The sequence below is a fragment of the Aulonocara sp. 'chitande type north' Nkhata Bay genome, linkage group LG4, assembly GCF_057382095.1.
Source record: "Aulonocara sp. 'chitande type north' Nkhata Bay isolate Kocher_YH1m ecotype deep benthic linkage group LG4, A_spYH_male_GT1.1, whole genome shotgun sequence".
Taxonomy (NCBI): Eukaryota; Metazoa; Chordata; class Actinopteri; order Cichliformes; family Cichlidae; genus Aulonocara; species Aulonocara sp. 'chitande type north' Nkhata Bay.
The window spans coordinates 12,393,506-12,414,262 of record NC_141347.1 but is presented as its reverse complement, the minus strand read 5'-3'; the positions used below and the strand labels follow the sequence as shown (position 1 = coordinate 12,414,262).

Sequence of the window (20,757 nt, the reverse complement as noted above, 5' to 3'; positions counted from 1 at the left end):
CAGGTTCTATTTGCATTGCATCTTTTGGTATAGTTCAGACAGATTTCACTCGGCGTGTTGTGCAAAGCTACAAGGGATTTCTGCAAAAGTAAGACAACTTTCTGCTCAAGACTTCTTGCAGCCTTACAAGTGTCCAACTCCCATGTCACGGAGGAAAGCGACCCAGCAACCATCATCCATCATGGAAAATGTGAGATTTTATGACCGTTTTCAATAAGTTTTGAATATTTACTCGACGGCCAGAAAGAGTTCACTTTGCAACAGGGCAACATGAAAATATAGACGACACAAATGTGGATAAAAAGCATTAAAAACGTGCCTGTGCACGTGGGAGTTATACCTGCATGTTAGACTGTTGCACTGTAGCTGTAAACGGGTAAACTGTGCATAAAGTCATTTATGCACAGTTATGTTACCTATAATAACGTTTTCTTTTGTGTGTATTAAATGATCTTGTGGCAGACATGTCACCAAAGATTGCAGCTGGGATAAAAATGTTCAGTTTTTGCTAATAAGTAGAGTATCTTACATCTCGAATTAACTCAAGTGCATAATGATCACCAGGCCTGTTTCTAGCTTTTTTTGGGGGGGGGGTGGGGGTGGGCTGTGCATGTTCCTGATTGGGGGCCTTTATTTTGTATTTAAAACTAAAATCAGGGAATAAAACAAGTAAACACTGAGACTTTATTCACTGTAGAAAAGCTAATCCCCAAAATGTTTATTTACAAATATGCAAGCCATGTTCTGCAGCATCATCTGAATTTTCAAATGTACACACACTGTCACATGTTTACAGGAGCCACATGTAACTGTGATCATCTTTAAAATCCTCAAAGCTTCTGCTTTTGGGCTTTTTAAACTAAAGTTTTAATCTCCTTCTTCATTGTGGCTTATGCTACAATTATTCACCTGACAAGACAGTCACCTCTGGGTAGAGGTCCCTCATTACACCACAGCCTAATGATGATCTTGAACTCATTACCCCCCACACACAAGGCAGGGCTCTCCTATTATTGCAGCTTGCTTTTCTTTATATCCTACACGTAATTTTAAACCATATAAGTGCCACACGTGACCAAGCTTAGCCAGTTACAAAGGTATTTTGTGCATCTGCATTGTTCAAAAACGGCAATAAGCAGCAATGATTATAACAGAAATTAGAGTTTAATACAACATGGACTTTGGTGTTTGTTTAGCTTATGCAAATTATTATTTGACATGTCATTTGGGGGTATGCAGCAGTGAAGCTCTAACACGACGAGCCCATAAGTTGACACGTCTTTTATTACACTGACCTTGATGCATTGTCCTGGTTTTAGTTCTTATGATTTTATGTGAACATGTTGGATATTTTTTGTCGTTACAATCACTGTGGACAAGTTATTCAACCATGCGAGTGGTTTAAGTAGTTTATGGACATATGAAAGGGTTTGTTATTTTTTAAATATTTCATGAACTACTAACTGATGTCTGCATTACTGTCATTTTTGTGTATACCTGCAGCTTACTGTGCCTCACCTCAAAGACCATAATTATTGTAAGAGAAACACTGCATGCCAGGCCCGTGATGCAATGAAACCCAGAGCCAGCAGGAAACAACCGTGCTGCAGCAAGGACCAGGTTGGATGTGTAAAATTTCAGGAACAGAATCATTTGAGGGTTTTGAAGTTTGGACTTCATTGTGGTTCATCAAATTTAGATTTTTGTCTTGTTTGAAAAAAATGAGGTCGCTATTAACTACTGACATTCCCTTGTGTGCTTCTGACCTTTCCCCAGGTTGTTAATTCAACCCAGAGGCCCCGGCGCCGTGACAGAACAGTCAGTCAGCCCCGGAAAAGGAAGCGAAGCCCAGCATCCAGTTCTTCCCGACCTCCAAAGACCTCAGTGCCTCCCTCTGCAATCTCCCATGATGACCTGCCAGTGTCAAAAAAATTGCCCCCCAGACCCGAGCCATGCAGTACCAACCACCAGCCAACCAGCTCCAGTGACAGCACTTTAAAAATCTACAACTTCTCAGTGGAAGATTATCAGCGAGTCTACCATGAGGTGGTAGATAGCATGCTGACGTACGTTTGTCTCCAAATGTCCTGTCACTTTTTAAAATCACCAGCTCTAAAATGGTTACAGTATGGTTTTTGACCACATGCATCATTTTGATTGAATTTCTTCTTGCAGGTCCAAGCATGGCCGCAAACGTCCCTACAGTTTAGAGATGGGGAGAAGCATTAAAAAAAAGCTGTGGGAGAGACTGAATCGTCCTATGGTGGAGACATCAACCAGCGAGGACGGACTTGAAGAAATTGACATTGTGTATGGGCAAAAAGTCAAAATCCCACAATATGATTTTGACATTTCGAGTTAGCCAAATCCTCAACATCCACCGAGCAAAAGAGCAAAGGAGAGGTGAATGTAGAGCAGCAGGAGCACTGCTACAAAACATATAACATATAACCCATTTTTAAACTCTGTTTACTGCAGCCTATTTAACAATATAAGCAACTATATAAAAACATAAAAAGAGATCTAGACATAAAAAAAACACGCAAAAAGTGATTGGCATACGATCACTTTTTGGCACATCAGTGCAGCGAGGTTGTAATTGCTGCTTGTAACCATCAGGGGGCAGTATCGCTAGATTGCAGTCTTGGAACCTGTAACGAGAATCACCCTTCATTATCATTAGAGTTACATTGCGCCACACAATATGAATATGATAAAGTCCTAGTATATGTACAAATGCTATGAAGTGAAGTTTTAAATAATACCGTTCGCCCAGTTAGTTTTATTTTTCTTTCACTGCTCGCTTGTTTTGATGACGTCAAAATCGCCTTTCCGCTTTCATTCGCGGCAGTAAACATGGCGGACAGTTAGCGAAGCCACGGTGTGATATTCAATCCTGGGGGGTTTGGATTTCTCTTTCAGGACGTACGCAAAACGTGTTGCATTGCTTTTGGCACACGGAGGTGTGCGTGTGTGTAGGGCGTTGTGCCCTGTGAGTTTTTACTGAACAAAAGGTACAGTGAATTTTTCCCTCCTGTGCTGCTTTCGTTGCTAACGCGGGCCTAGCTATAAGTGCAAGCTAACGTTAGCCGCTAACCTGCCAGGCAAATGCTTTTGACCGGCATGATTTAACATATGTATGTATGTGTTACAAATGTTTGATTGGCTCTGTGGTGTTTATCAGCTCATTCAATAGTTTAATTGTGCAAAGAGCTTAGATAGTTTGACTCGTGCGTTGATTGTCAACTTTCTTATCTTCTTTGCTAATAATAGCTAACAGTAAAATTCTTTAAGGCGTGTATTGTAGATAGTTTGGTTAAACTGCCTTGATATCGAAGTTAGAATTAACAAAAAGGAGGCTGCAATTTGTCAAAAATGAATTCAAACATTGTTTAAAGTCTCAGTGATTCATAAATATGAGCTAAAAGTGTTATTTTTAGGTTGTGACAAAATCCGACTTATTCTTGAACGTACCACAAAATAACAACGTAAGGTTTCCTTTACAAGTCACTTCTCTTCTGTTTTGCTGTATTACATGGCAGCGTGAAGGAGACCTACCGTCACAATGGGGCGACGTTCAACCTCCTCCACCAAGAGTGGGAAGTTTATGAATCCCACCGACCAGGCCAGTAAGTGCTGATAACAAACTGACGCTAATTCAATCATGAATTGATCTGCTGGATATTGCTCAGTTGCTGATTAGATATAAAAATGGTCATTTCTTCCCCCCCTTCTACAGGAAAGGAGGCCAGAAAAAGGGAGTTAAAAAAGGTTAGAACCATTCACTTAAAAAAAAAAAGATATTTCTAAATATGCAATACAGGATAACAATACTGTGATAATATGATGGTAACATCGTTTTCATTTGGAAATATTAGAACAAGAAGCAGAGGATGATGGTGAGAGCAGCAGTCCTGAAGATGAAGGATCCCAGACAGATCATCAGAGACATGGAGAAGCTGGATGAGATGGGTGAGATGACAGGGCAGAGTTTATGCAATTTAGATGTTAGAGATATATTTAGTTGTAACTATTTAGTTGTATGTTTGCCACTTGTAGAGGACCTGAGCTTGTGGAACACATGTATCAGTAGATTAATGCTATATATAATTAGTGTGTGTATTTAAGTATTTCAGGCCTTTAGGTAACAGCAGAAAATCACAGTCAAAATCTGAATTCTACAATTAATTTGCTGCTTTTCTAATGAAAATAATTACTTTGTTTCTGAACAGAGTTCAACCCAGTTCAGCAGCCGTTGCTGAATGAGAAGGTGTTGCGGGACAAGAGGAAGAAGTTGCGTGAGACATTTGAGCGCATTGTTCGTCTGTACGAAAGAGAGAATCCTGAAACCTACAAAGAGCTACGCAAACTTGAACTGGACTATGAGACTAAAAGAGGGCAGCTGTCTCTTTATTTTGACTCAGTCAAGGTGTGTTGGAAACTACATGACAGTTTTGGGGGGCGGGGTTCCTCAGTTTATAATAATTCTTGCATAAATTGATGCAGGAATGAGAGGTATATTGTATGCACATTGTCCTCTTCTTGTTACACTATTTCTCCTTTGAACAGAGCCTTCCATTCCTGGATTTGAAAAGGACTCTGCAATGGATTTGGGGAGAGATCGGGACAGCGGGAGTGAGAGCGACAGAGATCAGGACGATATTGATGACGACAGCGACTCTGAAGACATCAGTGAAGAAGAGAGAGATGAAGGGGGAGATGGTGAACAGAGAATGCGCTTGGACAGGCAGGACGATGAGAGAGAACGAGAAGAAGATAGAGACAGAAGTGAAAGACATGGTGGTGAGTGTTTCTGACTGCTTCAACACATTTAAGCCTCAACTCACGTCTTTGTTGCCTTTATTTATCTCTTGATCTTATAACTGTTTCTATTCTGTTGTATTCCTGAATTTGTTATTATTTAACTACTGCAGGTCGTAGCGTACGTTTCGCAGATATGCCTGCAGAGGCACCCCGTGAAGGAAAAAGGAAGAAGAAGAGGGTTGTGAAGAAGACCAAGGCCATTACACCTCTGCAAGCCATGATGTTAAGGATGGCAGGTACTGTTAGTGCTAAGCACTTACTAAGCTAGTGCTCCTCACAGTGTCTTTTCTTTGTATGATGATATGCTATGCCATTTTTATTTGTTCATTTTTTGTCTTCAGGTCAGTCAGTTCCTGACGAGGAGGAAGAAGAAGAGGTAGAGGAAGAATACACAGATGAATCAGACAGCTCTGACATCGAGGACAGAGGCCCTCCAGGGGACAACCAGTCCCATCTCATGGCCAATCAGTGACTACCCCCTCCAGCTGGGACCACGGGACAGCAAGGGCCTCCACACATGCAAGGGCCACCGATGACAGGACCTCCACCACTTGGTCCACCTCCGGCACCACCAATGAGGCCTCCTGGTCCACCATCTGGCCCACCTCCTGGCCCCCCACCAGGTTCGCATTCTGATTAGCTAAAAGATTGATTGCTTCAACTCTGAAGTCATACTAGAATAATTTCCTGTGCCTGTTCTGTGGGGGTCTTCTACTTCTCTAAGTGTGAGTGCTCTGCATCGTTTTTTCAAAGAGATCTTCTGTTATCTTCAGGTGCTCCTCCGTTCTTGAGGCCTCCTGGCATGCCTGCAGGAATGAGGGCTCCAATGCCTCGGCTTCTGCCTCCTGGGCCTCCACCAGGTCGACCACCTGGTCCTCCACCAGGCCCCCCTCCTGGCCTTCCACCAGGCCCTCCACCACGTGGTCCACCTCCCAGATTACCACCCCCAGCACCACCAGGTAGGCACGTGTGTGGAGGCAATCTAAAGATATAAAATAGTGAGAACTTCTGTTGAATGCATTTCTCATTTATGTTTTTTTTTCTCCTTGTAGGTATCCCGCCTCCTCCCCCAAGAGCTGGAGGGCCTCCGCGTCCTCTTGCACCACCTCTGTCTCTCTTCCCTCCACCTCTCAATTCCAATGTGCTGAGTGCTCCTCCAAACATTGTTCAGCGACAAAAAGGCTCAGGATCCAGCCAGGACGGTTTACAGACCAACCTGCAACCCCCTGCCATGCCCATGCGACCTGGTGTCATGCAGATGCCCCCTCCGCCTGGGACAGCTGCTGCCTCCACAGGCACCAATCCGGGCAGCAATCCCCCCAGCCATCACCACCCTCCCACCATCGAAAAACGCGCAAACATCACCTCTGTCGCAGCTGCAGGAGGCAACCTGGCAGCAGGTGCCGGTGCAGGCGGGGCTACCATCTCTGCCAAACCTCAAATTATCAATCCCAAGGCAGAGGTGACCCGCTTTGTGCCCACAGCGCTGAGGGTGCGTAGGGACAAGGTTGGAACAATGCCAGGAGCAGCACCTGGGCCCATGGAGAAAGCAGGGGGTTCTGTTGGAGGAAGGAGGGGAGATGAAGGTGTGGGAGGAGGCCAGTGGCAGAAACAGCACACGGCAACAGCTCCTATGGGCGTGGCCAATCCATCACAGATGGGTGCTGTGTCTCAGCCCAACATGAAGACTAAAGACCAGGTGTATGAAGCCTTTATGAGGGAGATGGAGGGACTCCTCTAAGACTCGGGAGCGTACTGCCGATAATGATGATCAGTGTGGCAAGCTGAACAACAGCAGTGTGTTTGTTTTGTGTTTTCTGTGCAGAGTTATAGAGGTAGCCGTCTTCAAACTTTCAGCTAGAATCAGTTTGTCTGTCACCTACCAGTGAAAGGCCACTACACCCTCAGCTTTGTTCTCTACAGGCTCATATTCATTTGATCTGGGTTAGATTTTTGTTGCATCAACAAGAATGTGCATTTCAAAAAGAGTAAGAAATCTGTTTATTTTACTGGGTAACTTGCATAGTCAATTCAAGAGAAGAACACTATGCTCTGCACAGAAGTGCTTTTTCACATCCAGCATATTGTTTTGTTTTTTTTGTCTTGTTTTTTAACTCTGAAATTGTTTTTCTTCCAACCACCTGTTTGCAACTTGACCTTAGAAGCAATCTTGTATTACTTTTTTCTGTTTTTTTTATTGCAGATCTCCTAACATAAAAATAGTTATAGAATGTTTTCCAACCACTGACAACAGTAAAAGTGTAAAACTGTTTGATCTTCAGCCAAATAAAAACTCAAAAAACTGGTTTAATCTTGTTTCAGTGTGAATCAATCCGCGACAGAAATTCCCATGTCGTATTTTTAGCCAATCACTGGCGTTTTCGGTCGTAAACACAAACTTCCATCATCCACTGCGGCTTAAGCTCGAACTCGTTTCCGCATCTGCGCAGTGCGGAACTGACGACACGTTGGGGCGAAAAGCATGGCGGACGAGGAGAGCGTGAAGCCAAACACATACGAAACACGAAATTTCGAGCAGCGATGAAGGAAGCGATCACGGTGATGGCGGAGAAAACGACGAGACGGTGAAGAGCTTCAAGGATCTGGTAGGTTTGCTTCAGCGAGTGAAGGAAAAGAGTCAGGCACATTAACACGGAGAGACCACTGCTGTTCGAGTTAGCTACAACTCCGCTGTGTTATGTAAACCTCATTTTATCCTTTTAAATATGAATGGGATATGTCTGTGAGACATATACGGCGCTAGTACACAATTACGATCGTGTTACAAAGATTTCTACCTTTTGTCTGCTTCCGACAGGGTGTTACTGATGTCCTATGCGAGGCTTGTGATCAGCTGGGATGGAAGAGCCCCACGAAGATCCAGATAGAAGCTATACCGGTGGCTCTGCAAGGTGAGAAATCACGCTTACCTCTTTCTGTCAGTTTTACTCAAGTAACAGTACATGATCACACGGAACAACCATACGCACATTTTTGGACATCAGGAAAAATACAACCCTTCTGGAATAAAATTCTTTTCGCTCTGCGGGAAATATTTAGTTATGTAATTCCAACGATTGTTTCAGATCCTCTACTTGGATCATCTTAGAGGCCATTTGCGTCCATGCTGTTTAAGTCCCCTAAGGTTTTAAACAATGAGCTGTAGACAATGGGTGGTTGTTGTTGAGGAGATCCTTGTGATGGACAAACTCGCATACAGACAGAAAAAGAAAGAAGAAAACTTTCTACAAGACTGGGACAAATGTTTATTATACAAAGTGAAGAAAGGACATGAATAAATTGAATTATTAAAAGAGGCAGATTTACTCCGACACTACCAGCCCCTGAATGTTCAAATATTCATGAACTTGTTTTTATATGTTTTTGTATGGCTACTTTTCAGCTTTGTTTTGGCATTAGCATAGCCACCATTTGTGCATCATTGTACTAGACCATCAAAAAAACAAGTTGAAGTAACAATGACAGCAAATATCCTGTTAATCAGAGATGATGGGCTAAATGCATGGCCCAGGGATTTGAAATCTGAAATCTCAGCAGAGGATTGGAAATCAGTTTGTGCTCAAATTCATACCGTGATTACACACCTCATATCTGTACGTGTAACATATGAAACTTCTCCATATTTCTCTGTGAATCATTACGATTTAACATGGACTGAAGCTAAAGGAGCAGCGCTTCAGTCTGAATCTCAGGACTTGTTTAAATCTCTAAAGGTTAAAGTGCGTAACATTTCTTGTCTCCTTGTGACCTGCAGGGAAGGATGTTATTGGCCTGGCGGAGACTGGTTCAGGAAAGACCGGTGCCTTCGCTCTGCCTATCCTCCAGTCGCTGCTGGCCTCCCCCCAGAGGCTTCACACACTTGTTCTCACCCCCACTAGAGAGTTGGCATTTCAGATCTCTGAGCAGTTTGAGGCCCTGGGCTCCAGTATCGGCGTTAAGTGCGGTACGTGTCCTTGAAAGGTGAGGCGGCTTGCAGTAGTGCGGGAGGCTCTGTGCTCTAAATCCGTCTGTCTTCCGTTGCAGCCGTGATAGTTGGTGGAATCGACATGATGTCCCAGTCCCTGGTGTTAGCGAAAAAGCCTCACATCGTTATTGGTAAGACTTTACCTTTAAGAGCGTTGCATATTTTTCACACTTCACACGTCTGCTTATGTTCACCCACTGTTGTAATGTTTGTATCCTTTATAAACTGATTTTGATGATATACTTTTAAGTAAAAAAATCGTTTTGTTTTTTTCCAGCCACGCCCGGTCGTTTGATCGATCACCTCGAGAACACAAAGGGCTTCTCTCTACGAGCGCTGAAGTTCCTGGTCATGGATGAAGCAGACAGAATCCTCAACATGGACTTCGAAACTGAGGTCAGTAGCTTCCTATTGGTAGGAGACTCACTATAGCACCTCAGCCACATCCTCCTCAGTGTGCTGTTAAATGGCAGGCTCAAAGGTTATTGATGAAAGCATTTTAAAGTGAATGTGACAACCTTTATGGCAGTTTAAATCCAAAAAGTGAAATTTACCTAAACTTCGCATTACTGGCCGTAAGCTGGTAAAAACCCAAGTTGACGTATATTTTTTTGGTTGACAGTGGAGCATTTTGAAAGATTACAAATAGCTGATAGGCTGAGCTTTAAATTAAAAACCTGCTGGCTACGGGCTCCACACCTCCAACGCCTCAGGCTAGATTTGCGCCTGTGACGTGTCCATTTGTGAAGCTCTTTGCCTATAAACAGAGAAGGTTTTCGAGAATTTAACCTGTACAAATTTCAAGAAGCATGTAGCTGATGTAAACTGTCATTTTTATACCTATTATTATTTATTTTTTTACCAGGTGGATAAAATCTTGAAGGTGATCCCAAGAGAAAGACGCACTTTCTTGTTCTCGGCTACCATGACCAAAAAGGTATCTTTGTGTTCTTCTCTCTTTGTCGACTCTAGATGACGGAGAATGTTAGTCGCGTTTCTTTTAGCCGTCCTTGTCCTGCACATTATGGGGGACAGTAATAAGCAGCTGCCAGAGTAGCCTTTGCCTGACCTTCTGTCATATGTTTACAGGTCCAGAAACTAGAGAGAGCAGCTTTGAAAGATCCTGTGAAGTGCGCGGTGTCTACGAAATACTCCACAGTAGACAAACTGCAGCAGTACTACATCTTTATACCATCTAAGTACAAGGTAGGGTGCACACGTGTACATGTGCTGACCATGTGCTGACAGTTGTGTTTGTGACCTGCTGAAGCTGTTTTATATTCAGTAAGTTTAGCTCTTGGTTTTGCCAACAGGACTGCTACCTGGTTTCCATCCTGAACGAGCTGGCCGGGAACTCCTTTATTATTTTCTGCAGCACGTGTAACACAGCCCAGCGGGTGGCGCTGTTGTTGAGGAACCTCGGCATCACTGCTATCCCTCTACATGGGCAGATGAGTCAGGTAAAGCTTCAGAGACTCGGTTGAGTATAAGGATTTAACCTGAGATGTTAGCATTCATTATAGTGCCTGCTGCTCTGTCAGCATTACCTACGCATACTATAAAACCCTGTAAACAGTTTGGTTTATGATCACACTTGCAACACATGCTAAAGTCATGCTTAATTAACTTTACATGCAAGTTAGTGTACTTTTTGTACCATTTGGAAACATCTGGAAGTCATTGTCATGGTCTGCAGTTTACCATAAGCAGTCTACAATCAAATCTACATTCAAATCAGGCTGCAGTTCACTTAAATGTTTGAATAGAGCTCTTTGCACCATCTAAGATGCTGTTTTTGTAGACCAAGAAAAATTTCTTTCACTCATGAATGAAAGTGAATGTTGACCAGCTTTGGTCCCGTTTGGCTGGATGTCAGCCCTCTTTCTGGTTTTGTGGCATTACAGCAAATGTGACCTAATGTATGATATGAGTTGTGTGTAAATATGCACACAGACATTTATCAAATGGAGTTTTTAAGGAAGTGAAAGTTTTCCCTTTTTCTTTCTGGTGGATACTGTGATGTGATCTGGATCTTCCTTCCTTCGCCGTGCAGAATAAACGTCTTGGAGCTCTGAACAAGTTCAAGTCCAAGTCTCGGTCGGTGCTGCTGGCGACTGACGTGGCATCCAGAGGACTGGATATTCCTCATGTCGACTGCGTCATCAACTATGACATTCCCACTCACTCTAAGGTACCGAGGCGCTGATAATCATGTTGGTGGTGCGTTTGATGATTTATTTCACTTCACCGATGAGCTGATCTGTGGATGTGTTTGATCCTACAGGACTATATTCACAGGGTTGGCCGAACAGCCAGAGCAGGACGATCTGGAAAATCCATCACTTTCGTCACTCAGTAAGAAGGGCCTTTTTATTGTCACCAGTCATTCCATATACAATAACATCTCTGCTTTGTTTCCACTTATTGCCATTTTTATACCATTTTGACATGGTTGAGTAAGTTGTGCAATACTGTGGTTTGGAGAGGAAGGTCACTGCAGCAAGTAAATGTGTCTGGTGTCCATATAACCATAGGTATGATGTGGAGCTTTTCCAGCGAATTGAAAGCTTGATTGGGAAGAAACTTCCAGCCTTTCCAACCCAAGAGGAGGAAGTGATGATGCTGGTGGAGAGGGTGAGCGAGGCCCAGAGATTTGCCAAAATAGTAAGTCATCCTGTCTTTATTGTGTCTTTTCTCTGTATTTGTCAGGTATAGCCTAAAATTTGAAGAAGAAAAAAACATGCTGTGTGAAAACAATGGTGCATAAACCCGTCTGAGCCTGCCTGGCCAATGCATCAGTATTTAGTGGTATGTTTCTACATGAGGTGATTTGAGCTTTGTGACACAGTGTGTTATCCTCTTGAAATCAGCCATCAGAAGATGGATACAGCGTGGTCATAAACAGATGGACATGATCAGACAGGCTGTGGTGTATGAACAGTAAACAGTTGGTGCTAAGGATCCCAAAGTGTGCTGGAAAAATATCCCCAAAACCATTACACCACCAGCAACCTGAGCTGTTGATAAAATGTCGTTTATGCCAACTGTTACCATCCTATCCAATTGTGGCAGCAGAAATCAACACTCATCACACAAGGCAACATTTTTCCAATCTTCTGTTGTCCTTCTGTTTCATGAGACCATGCAGCTTCTAGCTTCAGTTCCTTGTTTTTAGCTGACCAGAGCAGCACTCTGTGTGGTCTTCTGCTGCCGCAGGTCATCTGCTTCAAGTTTCGAAGCAGATGACCAGAGAACTGACCACACTGGATATTTGCATTAACAGGCAGGTGTAGGTGGTAAAGTTGTTGGGGAGTGTAATGATTTAAATGTAACCATATATTTAAAAGAGCAATGACTGCAAGCATAAACTAAAAGTTACGAACAAATGTTTGAAACTTGGCTAAACCTTGGCTAATTTCTTCAAAAATACATATTTAGAAATGTTTGATTTTTTAAAATTAAACTTGTTCCATCTTGACCTAAAATGCCTGTATATAGAATATAGTCAGCTATTAGTGTAGATGAACATTAAGAAAACGTTTGTGTTCCCCAGGAAATGAAGGAGCAAGGCGACAAAAGGAAAAGGCCTAAAAGAGGGGACGGAGACGATGATGACACGGAACAGGCGACCGGCGTGAGGAAGAAGGTTAAAGGAGGAGGAGGAGGAGGAGGAGGAGGGAAGAAGCGTGGCGGAGGAGCCTGGAGGGGCGGACGCTGAAGAGCCCCAACATTAACAGACTGTACAGAACTATGACATACAACGCCTTTACCGTCTTTTGAAACTTTCATTGTTATGACACGTTTTCCACTGCTTCCTTAGTAAAGTGAATGACTATTTAATTACAGAAAACACATGTTTTTCTCGCCCCTGGTGACATGTTTCCATTTGTAATAAAACTCAAGAAGTCGCACGATTGTGTGAGCTGGTGCCGCTGCTGATGTTGCTTTCAGACACAAGAGGGAGCTGTTTCAGTCAAAAGCCACGTTATGTTTTATTAAGAAGTACTTAACCCTTCTTGTTTTCTAGCTTTTTTGTTTAGAAAACATGTGAGGTATTAGACAACAATAACAATGCGTGGCAAATTGAGGCGGTTTTATAATGCATGCAAGCAGCAGTTGCAATAGTTATTATGTTTTGGGTTTTTTTTATGCTTGTCAGTGGTTTGCAGCAAATTGGGGGGTTGGTTTGTTCCAGCCAATAGTGGAGAAGGGCAGAGAAAGACCGCAAAGCGAGAGCCCAATCGCTTCTAGGCTGCATGTAGTGGGTGTGCAGTGCCTAGATATTTGTGGGATAGATCTTAAAAGGTATCCACCGCAGCATAATGCCCGACAGTGTATTCATTATTGCTGCCTTCATTAATGCCATTGAGGGGATTCTGACAGGCGTGAAGGCACGCACATAAAAATTTATTAGCGGCTGAATCCTGACAAGAGTGCGACAGTGTGGCGTATTGATCTGCGCGATCACTTTCTAGTGCGCACAGTCCACCGTAGGCGGGAGCAGCGGTGGTCAAGCCTGCTCTCTTTAGGAGGGGCCCCAGTGTGGAGGCAGCACTGTGCACTGTGGTGCATACCGAAGCCCAGATACATGCCTGCATTTCTCTTGTGGCTAGCAGCTGTATAGTTGCGTTCAGGGTCGAATCAGGGGGAGCTTTGTGAACAGGTTCTGACTGCTGCAGGTAAGTTTGCTCGCGCCAGCCGCGAGGGCGAAGAACGATGGGGCGCGTGGTGATTATTACGGCGTCAGTGAGTGAGCAGCCTCCGGGATAGGGGATGGAGGTCGCTCTGGAAACTTACTTTGGCTGTAGTCTTTATTTGAGTAGCGGGGTTCAAAATCCACCGCTCGGCGTCATAAGCGCTCTGGTTGACCTCGAGGACTCTTTCTCTTTTTTCTCTCACCATAGAAACGTGTTAATTGGTAACACCTGAACTCTTAATACGTAACAGAAAAAGTGCAGACTGTGGTAAGCTAGCTTTATGACTCTTTCTTTTGGCTCATGACAATAATTTTCCAGCAAGTACCAGTCCACAGGAGGGGTCTCCAATAACCATGGGGGAACCACAGAGAACACTACTGCAGGACATATTTTAAGTTCATACACCTGACACTCCTTAGCCCACTGATTCCCCACCTTTCCAAAATGAGCCTTCTGACTTCTTCCATACTCCCAGCATTCCAAAAGTACCTCCTTTGTGGGATGTGCGTCACCATGACCACCAAGATGAACCCAGTAATTCACCGACACTTGCTTCCTCCTAAGATTTAGGGGCATTTCTCCCATCTCCACCTGTAGGGCACCGACTGGAGACGTCTTAAAAGCTCCACAGCATACTCTAAGGGCTTTCAATTGCAGAACATCCAAACGTCTCAACACAGAAGGAGCTGCTGAACCATATGCCACACACCCATAATCAAAGACCGACCTAATTAATGCCTGGTAAAGTCTTTTCAAAGCAGAAGAGCTCGCTCCCCAACCCCTCCCAGCTACACACCTCATAACATTAATAACTTTGTTGCATTTGGTTTCAATCCGATCAATATGCTCCCACCATGTCAGTCTCGAATCAAACACAACACCTAAGTACTTAAAAGAGCTCACTTTCCCAATTACCTTGTCATACAGTGTCAATGTGAAAGTCTCACTCACTTTTCTTTTGGTAAAGAACATCACTTTTGTTTTTTCCACCGAAAACCTGAATCCCCAGTCAAATCCCCACTCAACCACCATATTCACAGCCTCCTGAACCTTGCCCACTAGGTGCTCAATATTTCTTCCTTTTTTCCATAACACACCATCATCAGCGAACAAAGACCTCCCAATTCCCTCAGGAACATCAGAAAAAACATCATTGATCATTATAACAAAAAGCAGGGGACTAATCGCACTGCCCTGTGGCGTTCCATTCTCAACCATGCACTGATTAGAAATTGTAGACCCAATTTGCACTTGGATCTTCCTACCAGATAAAAAGTCTTGGACCCAATTGAATGTCCTGCCACCAATACCCAACTTATGCAACTTGATTAAAAGCCCATCCCTCCACAACATATCATATGCCTTTTCTATGTCAAAAAACACTACCAAAACAGACTCTTTATTGGCCTGCGCTTTCCTAATGTAGAGAGTTGAGAATAGCTCTCTAGTAGAATCTGGTATCAGAAATAAACTGGGGAAAACAGCCCCCCCCCCAAAGGTTTTTGTTGTGATTGTATTTTTGTACCTGTCATTTAAAATGCTATCCTACATCCAGCCGCTAGAGGGCGCATTACGCGCAGTGGTATCGAGTAGCGTTTTGGGGCACAGAGGAAGAATAAACCTTCCTGTTGTGAAACTGACATCAACTCAACCTGTGTCCCTTTTTCTATTCTTTATCACAGGTTAGTAAATGCATTTAAATGAATGTATACTGCAGACCTTACAAACGGACGATGTTGTTTATGTGGGTAATGAGCGCAACTCGCTAAAGAAATGGATTCGTTCTGAGTTGTGTCTGAATTGTGGGTTAAGGCTGCAGGCTAAATGATGCTAATGCTAGCGGACTTGGCTAATGTGGAATACTGAGTGTGTGTGTGGGGGAGCTAATCTGACCTGTGAGAGACTTCTGGACTGTGAACTAGTAATGTATTATGCACTCTGATAAATGGGTTTTATACTATGTTTTATTCTTCTGGTTGATGTTGTGGTTTAATACAAAGACATTTATAAAGTGTTATAAGGAAACTGTTTGATCAATGCTGACTGCATAGTAGTAGTGAACGCTGTTAAAGGAGCATTGCACTCTATATAGTTGTAGGTTGTATAAGAACAGTGAATATTAGGGGTGCAACGATACACAAAATTCACGGTTCGGTTCGATACTTTGGTGTCACGGTTCAATATTTTTTCGATACAAAAAAAATGTTCATGCCTTTTTAATTTGTCATTTATTAAAATTATAAATATATATTTTAACTCAAAAGTACAGTTTTTAAATTTAACCCTAACCCTTGTGCGTGTTTTTTATTTTGACAGCGAATGCGCACCTGCGGACCACTTATGTGCAGCCCCGGTTATATAGCTCGTCATATTGCAGCCACAGAAATTATTTTGTCCATGAAACCATAAAGCTGCACTTTCTTTTTGCCTTATAGTCTGATTTGTCATAACTTCTCCGTTTTGTGGTAAGCTTTTCTTTGGCTGTCACTTCTTCACCCTGACCTGTCTTATTTGGCTCAGCAGAACTAAAATATATATCCTGCCGCTTTTACACGCTCACTCACATAAGCTCAGCGATTCTCTGCGCGATCAACCTCTCACATGTTTAAGCTTGCTGCGGGAGATTTCACTTGTCATGTTTGCATAGTAAGCTAACGATTGATAAGACGATGTCAGAGGAATTGGTGCACAAATTATCATCACTCACGGATCAGTGCTGTCGCTCTCTATACACAGTTCGCACGATTGCAAAGTGAAAGCAAAAAAACAAGCGCAAATTCAAACGCGATTTCAATATGTCACATATTGACAGTGGCTCACCGATGCCAATGACATAATTACCCAGCTACATTTCTGAAAGAATGCAAAAGCATTGACATATATTTTCCCTTCCTACAATAGCCCGACGGGCAGGGAAGAGATAGATTTTGGTAGCCCGACTGAAAAAATCGCTAGCCCCGGGACGTCGGGCTAGCGATATTGCGAGCCCTGTATCTGATTGAGGAATCACTCATCTTTGGAAAAGAGAGTTTATTACAGAGAAATGTCTCTTTCCAAAATAAAAGCTATACTATCCACTTCTTCTGGGCTATATTCTCAGCAGCATATTAAACAGCTGTCTAAATGACTCGGCTAAAGTTAGTAGCATGCTTGCTTGTTTTTGTCTGCTTCCACTTGTCTTTGCACTAGGATGATGTCGGCGTAAATGTGCAGTCATATTCGTTGTGTTCCCACTAGTGCTTTCAGGTTAATCTCGTTGAAATGACCTTAACGCCACAACACGGCAAATCTCCGTTAACGAGCTACCGCCGATCGCCCCGTGCATGGGGCTAGACGGCCAACACGTTAACGAGCTAACTGCGCTAACACACTAGTTCCCACCCATGTAATTGAGCATTGCATGGCACATCCAACATACTGTTTTACTTTAGTCCATGACTCGCTTACCTTCAGGGTCATACGTCACATGAAAACCAAAATAATTCCAAACGCCAGATCTAAATGAGGGTGGCGGAGGTCCATGTTGCAAGGAGAGCTTAACTTCTGTCTCGCTAGCTTGCCCTGCGCTCTTCCTTCTGATGATGCTGTCTGTGTTGAGCGCTCAGTGGATCTGCGCTCGACAGTGCAGCCTAGGCGGAGTAGTCGAACGCAGATTCACTGAGCGCTCAACACAGACAGCATCGTCAGAAGGAAAGTTGATAAAATAAATTACAAATGTTGTATTGTTCGATACATATGCGTACCAAACCGAAAGCACTGTATCGAACGGTTCAATATCGATACGAATATCGTTGCACCCCTAGTGAATATGTTTGTTTTATGTCAAAGACATTATTTTCTTGTAAAGAGTAAAATAGCTATATTTTAAAAAACAGAAGTTACATTGTCAGTACAGTGGAAATACATTTCACATAAATAATTTAGTGCTGAACAAGAATTAAAATGTTTAAAAATGAGTTAATTTTATGATGTTTGTAAATGTAGTTAAAAATGAAGTACAGAGTACACTATTGTGTTTTGTTTATCTTTGTAAAACAAATGTGTTTATTGTGATACATTGTGGATCTGATATTATCAATGGATTTAAGCAACATTTTGTTTATGTTTTGTCAAAGTTGTATTGAGAGATTTATACAGTCTCTAGCTCAGGGAACTGTGGCCATGTATGGTAAACCGGACTGAAGCATAAGGCCATTTCTTTGCAGTTAGTATGGTGATATCTGAAGCTGTTCTAAGCTGTTGTGAAGAATAAACCTTCCTGTTGTGAAACTGACATCAGCTCAACGTGTGTCCCTTTTTCTATTCTTTATCACAGCACCACACATTGTTGAACAGGAAACCAGTTGCCCCTCTGGTCATCATCTTAGGGAGGCAACACAAGCAACGTGCCGTTATCGATCACATCCACCCCACTAAAAAGCTGAGGATCTGCAGTTTCTGCTACAAGAATATTAATGAAGAGAAGTTTCGCGACAGGGGAGACAGCGCCGGGAAAAGCAGCTCAGAGGAGGAAGAGTTTTGTCCTTCTGAGGAAAATGAGAAAGTGGAGGAAGGAGAGATAGGGATCTATTCTCCCAGCAACTGGCTGGACACCAAAAACGGGACTTGGGAACGACTGAGCATTTATGATTACCCAAAGTCAATACCATCACAGTAGCCAATAAACTGCAACAAAGACGCTTTTGAATGGATTCAGATTACACAAAGTTGATTTTCTTACATGAAGTTACATAAATGTAAAGATAAATGTGACGACGTATTATTTGTTTGTGTCTATTTGTGTTTTAATCTTAGGCTGTACACGCAACAATTTGCACTGTAAATAACAAATCAGGAGTGAGTCGAAAAAATCATTTTAAAAAGACAAGAATATATCATCTTTGTACATATTCAGTGCCATTAACCATGCTAGTTAAATGAATAATGCTCCATCTGCCTGTCACTTTGCTGCTGGAACAGCTGAATTTCACAATAAAGGATATTTCTATTCCAAAAAGCACTGTCTTCTCCCTGTGCATGTGACTCTGAATGCACGTTTCTTTGTTTGAATGCATGTAAAGTATTTGCATCCAGTATCTGCTCTTTTGCTGCTCCTTAACCTCAACAATAAAGTGCAGATAATCAATTTGTGAGAGATGTTATTACAACACTGAAATCTCATCATTTAGTAATAAGTCCTCTGTTTAGCCCTCAGAGTCTTATTGGAGCATATTACAGTGTTTTCTTGTACTTCTGTGACTTTTTGGGGTTTTTATTGTGCAAGTCAAGGTCAGTGAAGTAACCGTATATAGTTCCTCACCCACTTAGGGTATACATTTTTCCAATAAGCATGTATATAAAAACCATTCGGGAAAACACACAGAACCTTTACAGCACCATTGATTTATCATCATTTTTCTTCTCACTGGCATTTTTCATAAATATAACATACAAACATACATATCAAACTGTAGCACGTCCTAGTGTTACAGTACTTGATGACGCTGCTCTAATAATGCGGTAATAACAGAATGTGGCTAAACATTTACACTTCTTTTCAAAGATTTAAGTTCATTCTAGTTAACTCTCTGAATCGAGCACATCCTAATACAGTAGACAGCTCCAAAACAAAAGCGAGTACATTTTTGAGTCAGTCAGCCAGTTTTGAAAGAACAGTAAATCGACTGAAAGCAAAATACTGATGTAGAAATTGTAACTATGTAACAAGAAGTAGACAAATTGCCTTCTAACTAGTGGTGGTTTCGTCAGAAATTTACTGACGTTACTTTACTGACTGCTTATTTTCAAAAGTAGTTAGTTACTCAGTTACTTAGTTACTTTTTAAAAACATGATACACAACCTGAATAGGCAATAAAGCAATAGACCTTTCAGCCCAATTCTACTTTTTCTGCATAATCCATCATACAAAATGTAATCAAATAAAAAAGTCTCTTTTCAAAACTTGTTTTATTAGTTTTAATCTTTTAACTTTGTGCACATTGCATCAAGCAAAAATTAAATTATATGCAACAGTCTTTGACAATTAAACCTATTTTCTGCATATTCCAGAATATAAAATAAGATATATTTTTTTCTGTTTACACTCACTCTTTCAAATAGATGCAAGTAAAACACTCCCTTACTTTACTCATTACTTGAAAAAAGTAATCGGATTACAATGATACATTACTTGTAATGTGTTACTGCCCATCTCTGATGATGACAAGTGTGTGAGTAGCTAAGGCCAAAAACACCCAGTTTCCTGAATTCTTGAAGAACGCTGAAGTTTGAAATACTTCAGGCTGATCGAGCTGATGCAGTGATCTCACTGCATTATCTGCCACATAACCTGATCTTTGCTGATTGACTGGAAGAAATTCACCTGGTTCTACGAAATCACAGTGAGTCATAACGAGGTCAATGTTGATGTCCATTTAAGTTACCAAAAATGGCTCCTTGTGCAGTGAAGGGTTTATTAGACTGAGAGGCAAACTGCTTCTCGCTCAGTCACGTGGAATGGTTTCCACAGAACCCATTTAATATCAGCACTAGTACTGATATACTGGTCAACACAGAGCATGAAGTACAAATAAATACTTGTTGGTTTAAGAAAAAATACATGAATCCCTTTTGAGAAGTTTAATAGAAGTACAGCCACAAAGACTAGAACACCTAGTGTTCAAAAGTAAAATTACCATATTGTCGGGATGCTTGGGGCTTCCCATGCTTTAATTACAATATGATCAGACACATAGAGCTATTTGTCTGTTTGTATATCTGTCAGCGAATTTCCTGAAAGTGGGTGAAGAGGTGGAGCATGAGGAAATGAAGATCTTGGTACAGATTCAGACTGCTTATTTGAAATATGAAAAATATGCCACTGGCTTTGGCAGATGATGTGCTGCTTTAACTGTTGAAAGTTTATCCCCTCACCTGTCAGTATCTTGGATATATTTGGCATTCTTTTAATTATTATCATTATTATTATTATGTATAGCAGATATGATAATGTTGGGGAGTAATATTAATTGCTCTTTGAGGTTGACTGATTTATGTGACCATCCTGTGAGAGAAGATGTGTTTTTCTACCCTTCTGCTACCAGCCTGAAGGCCTGTCTGTCTGTCTGCGAGCCAACAATGATTAAATGATAAATGGTAAATGGACTGATTCTTATATAGCGCTTTTCTACTCAAAGCACTCTGTCATGTCATAACATGTCATAGTTTCAGGTTTCTGCAGTGTATTTGTTCTGTTTGATCCTTGTTACATT

General features: G+C 42.0%; 1 protein-coding gene and 2 pseudogenes across 1 annotated transcript; all 3 read left to right on the top strand.

Annotated features, from left to right (window-relative positions):
* Positions 1–2,871, top strand: LOC147332066 (uncharacterized). Its single transcript, XM_086288472.1, has 4 exons — positions 1–190; positions 1,504–1,620; positions 1,777–2,066; positions 2,176–2,871. Exons 1-4 carry the CDS (start codon positions 143–145, stop codon positions 2,360–2,362), a joined length of 642 nt encoding a protein of 213 aa, XP_086144598.1. The 5' UTR covers positions 1–142; the 3' UTR covers positions 2,363–2,871.
* Positions 2,872–2,899: 28 nt separating this feature from the next.
* LOC147332065 (WW domain-binding protein 11-like) lies at positions 2,900–7,135 on the top strand (annotated as a pseudogene).
* Positions 7,136–7,291: 156 nt separating this feature from the next.
* LOC147332064 (putative ATP-dependent RNA helicase DDX47) lies at positions 7,292–12,720 on the top strand (annotated as a pseudogene).
* Positions 12,721–20,757: the final 8,037 nt, after the last annotated feature.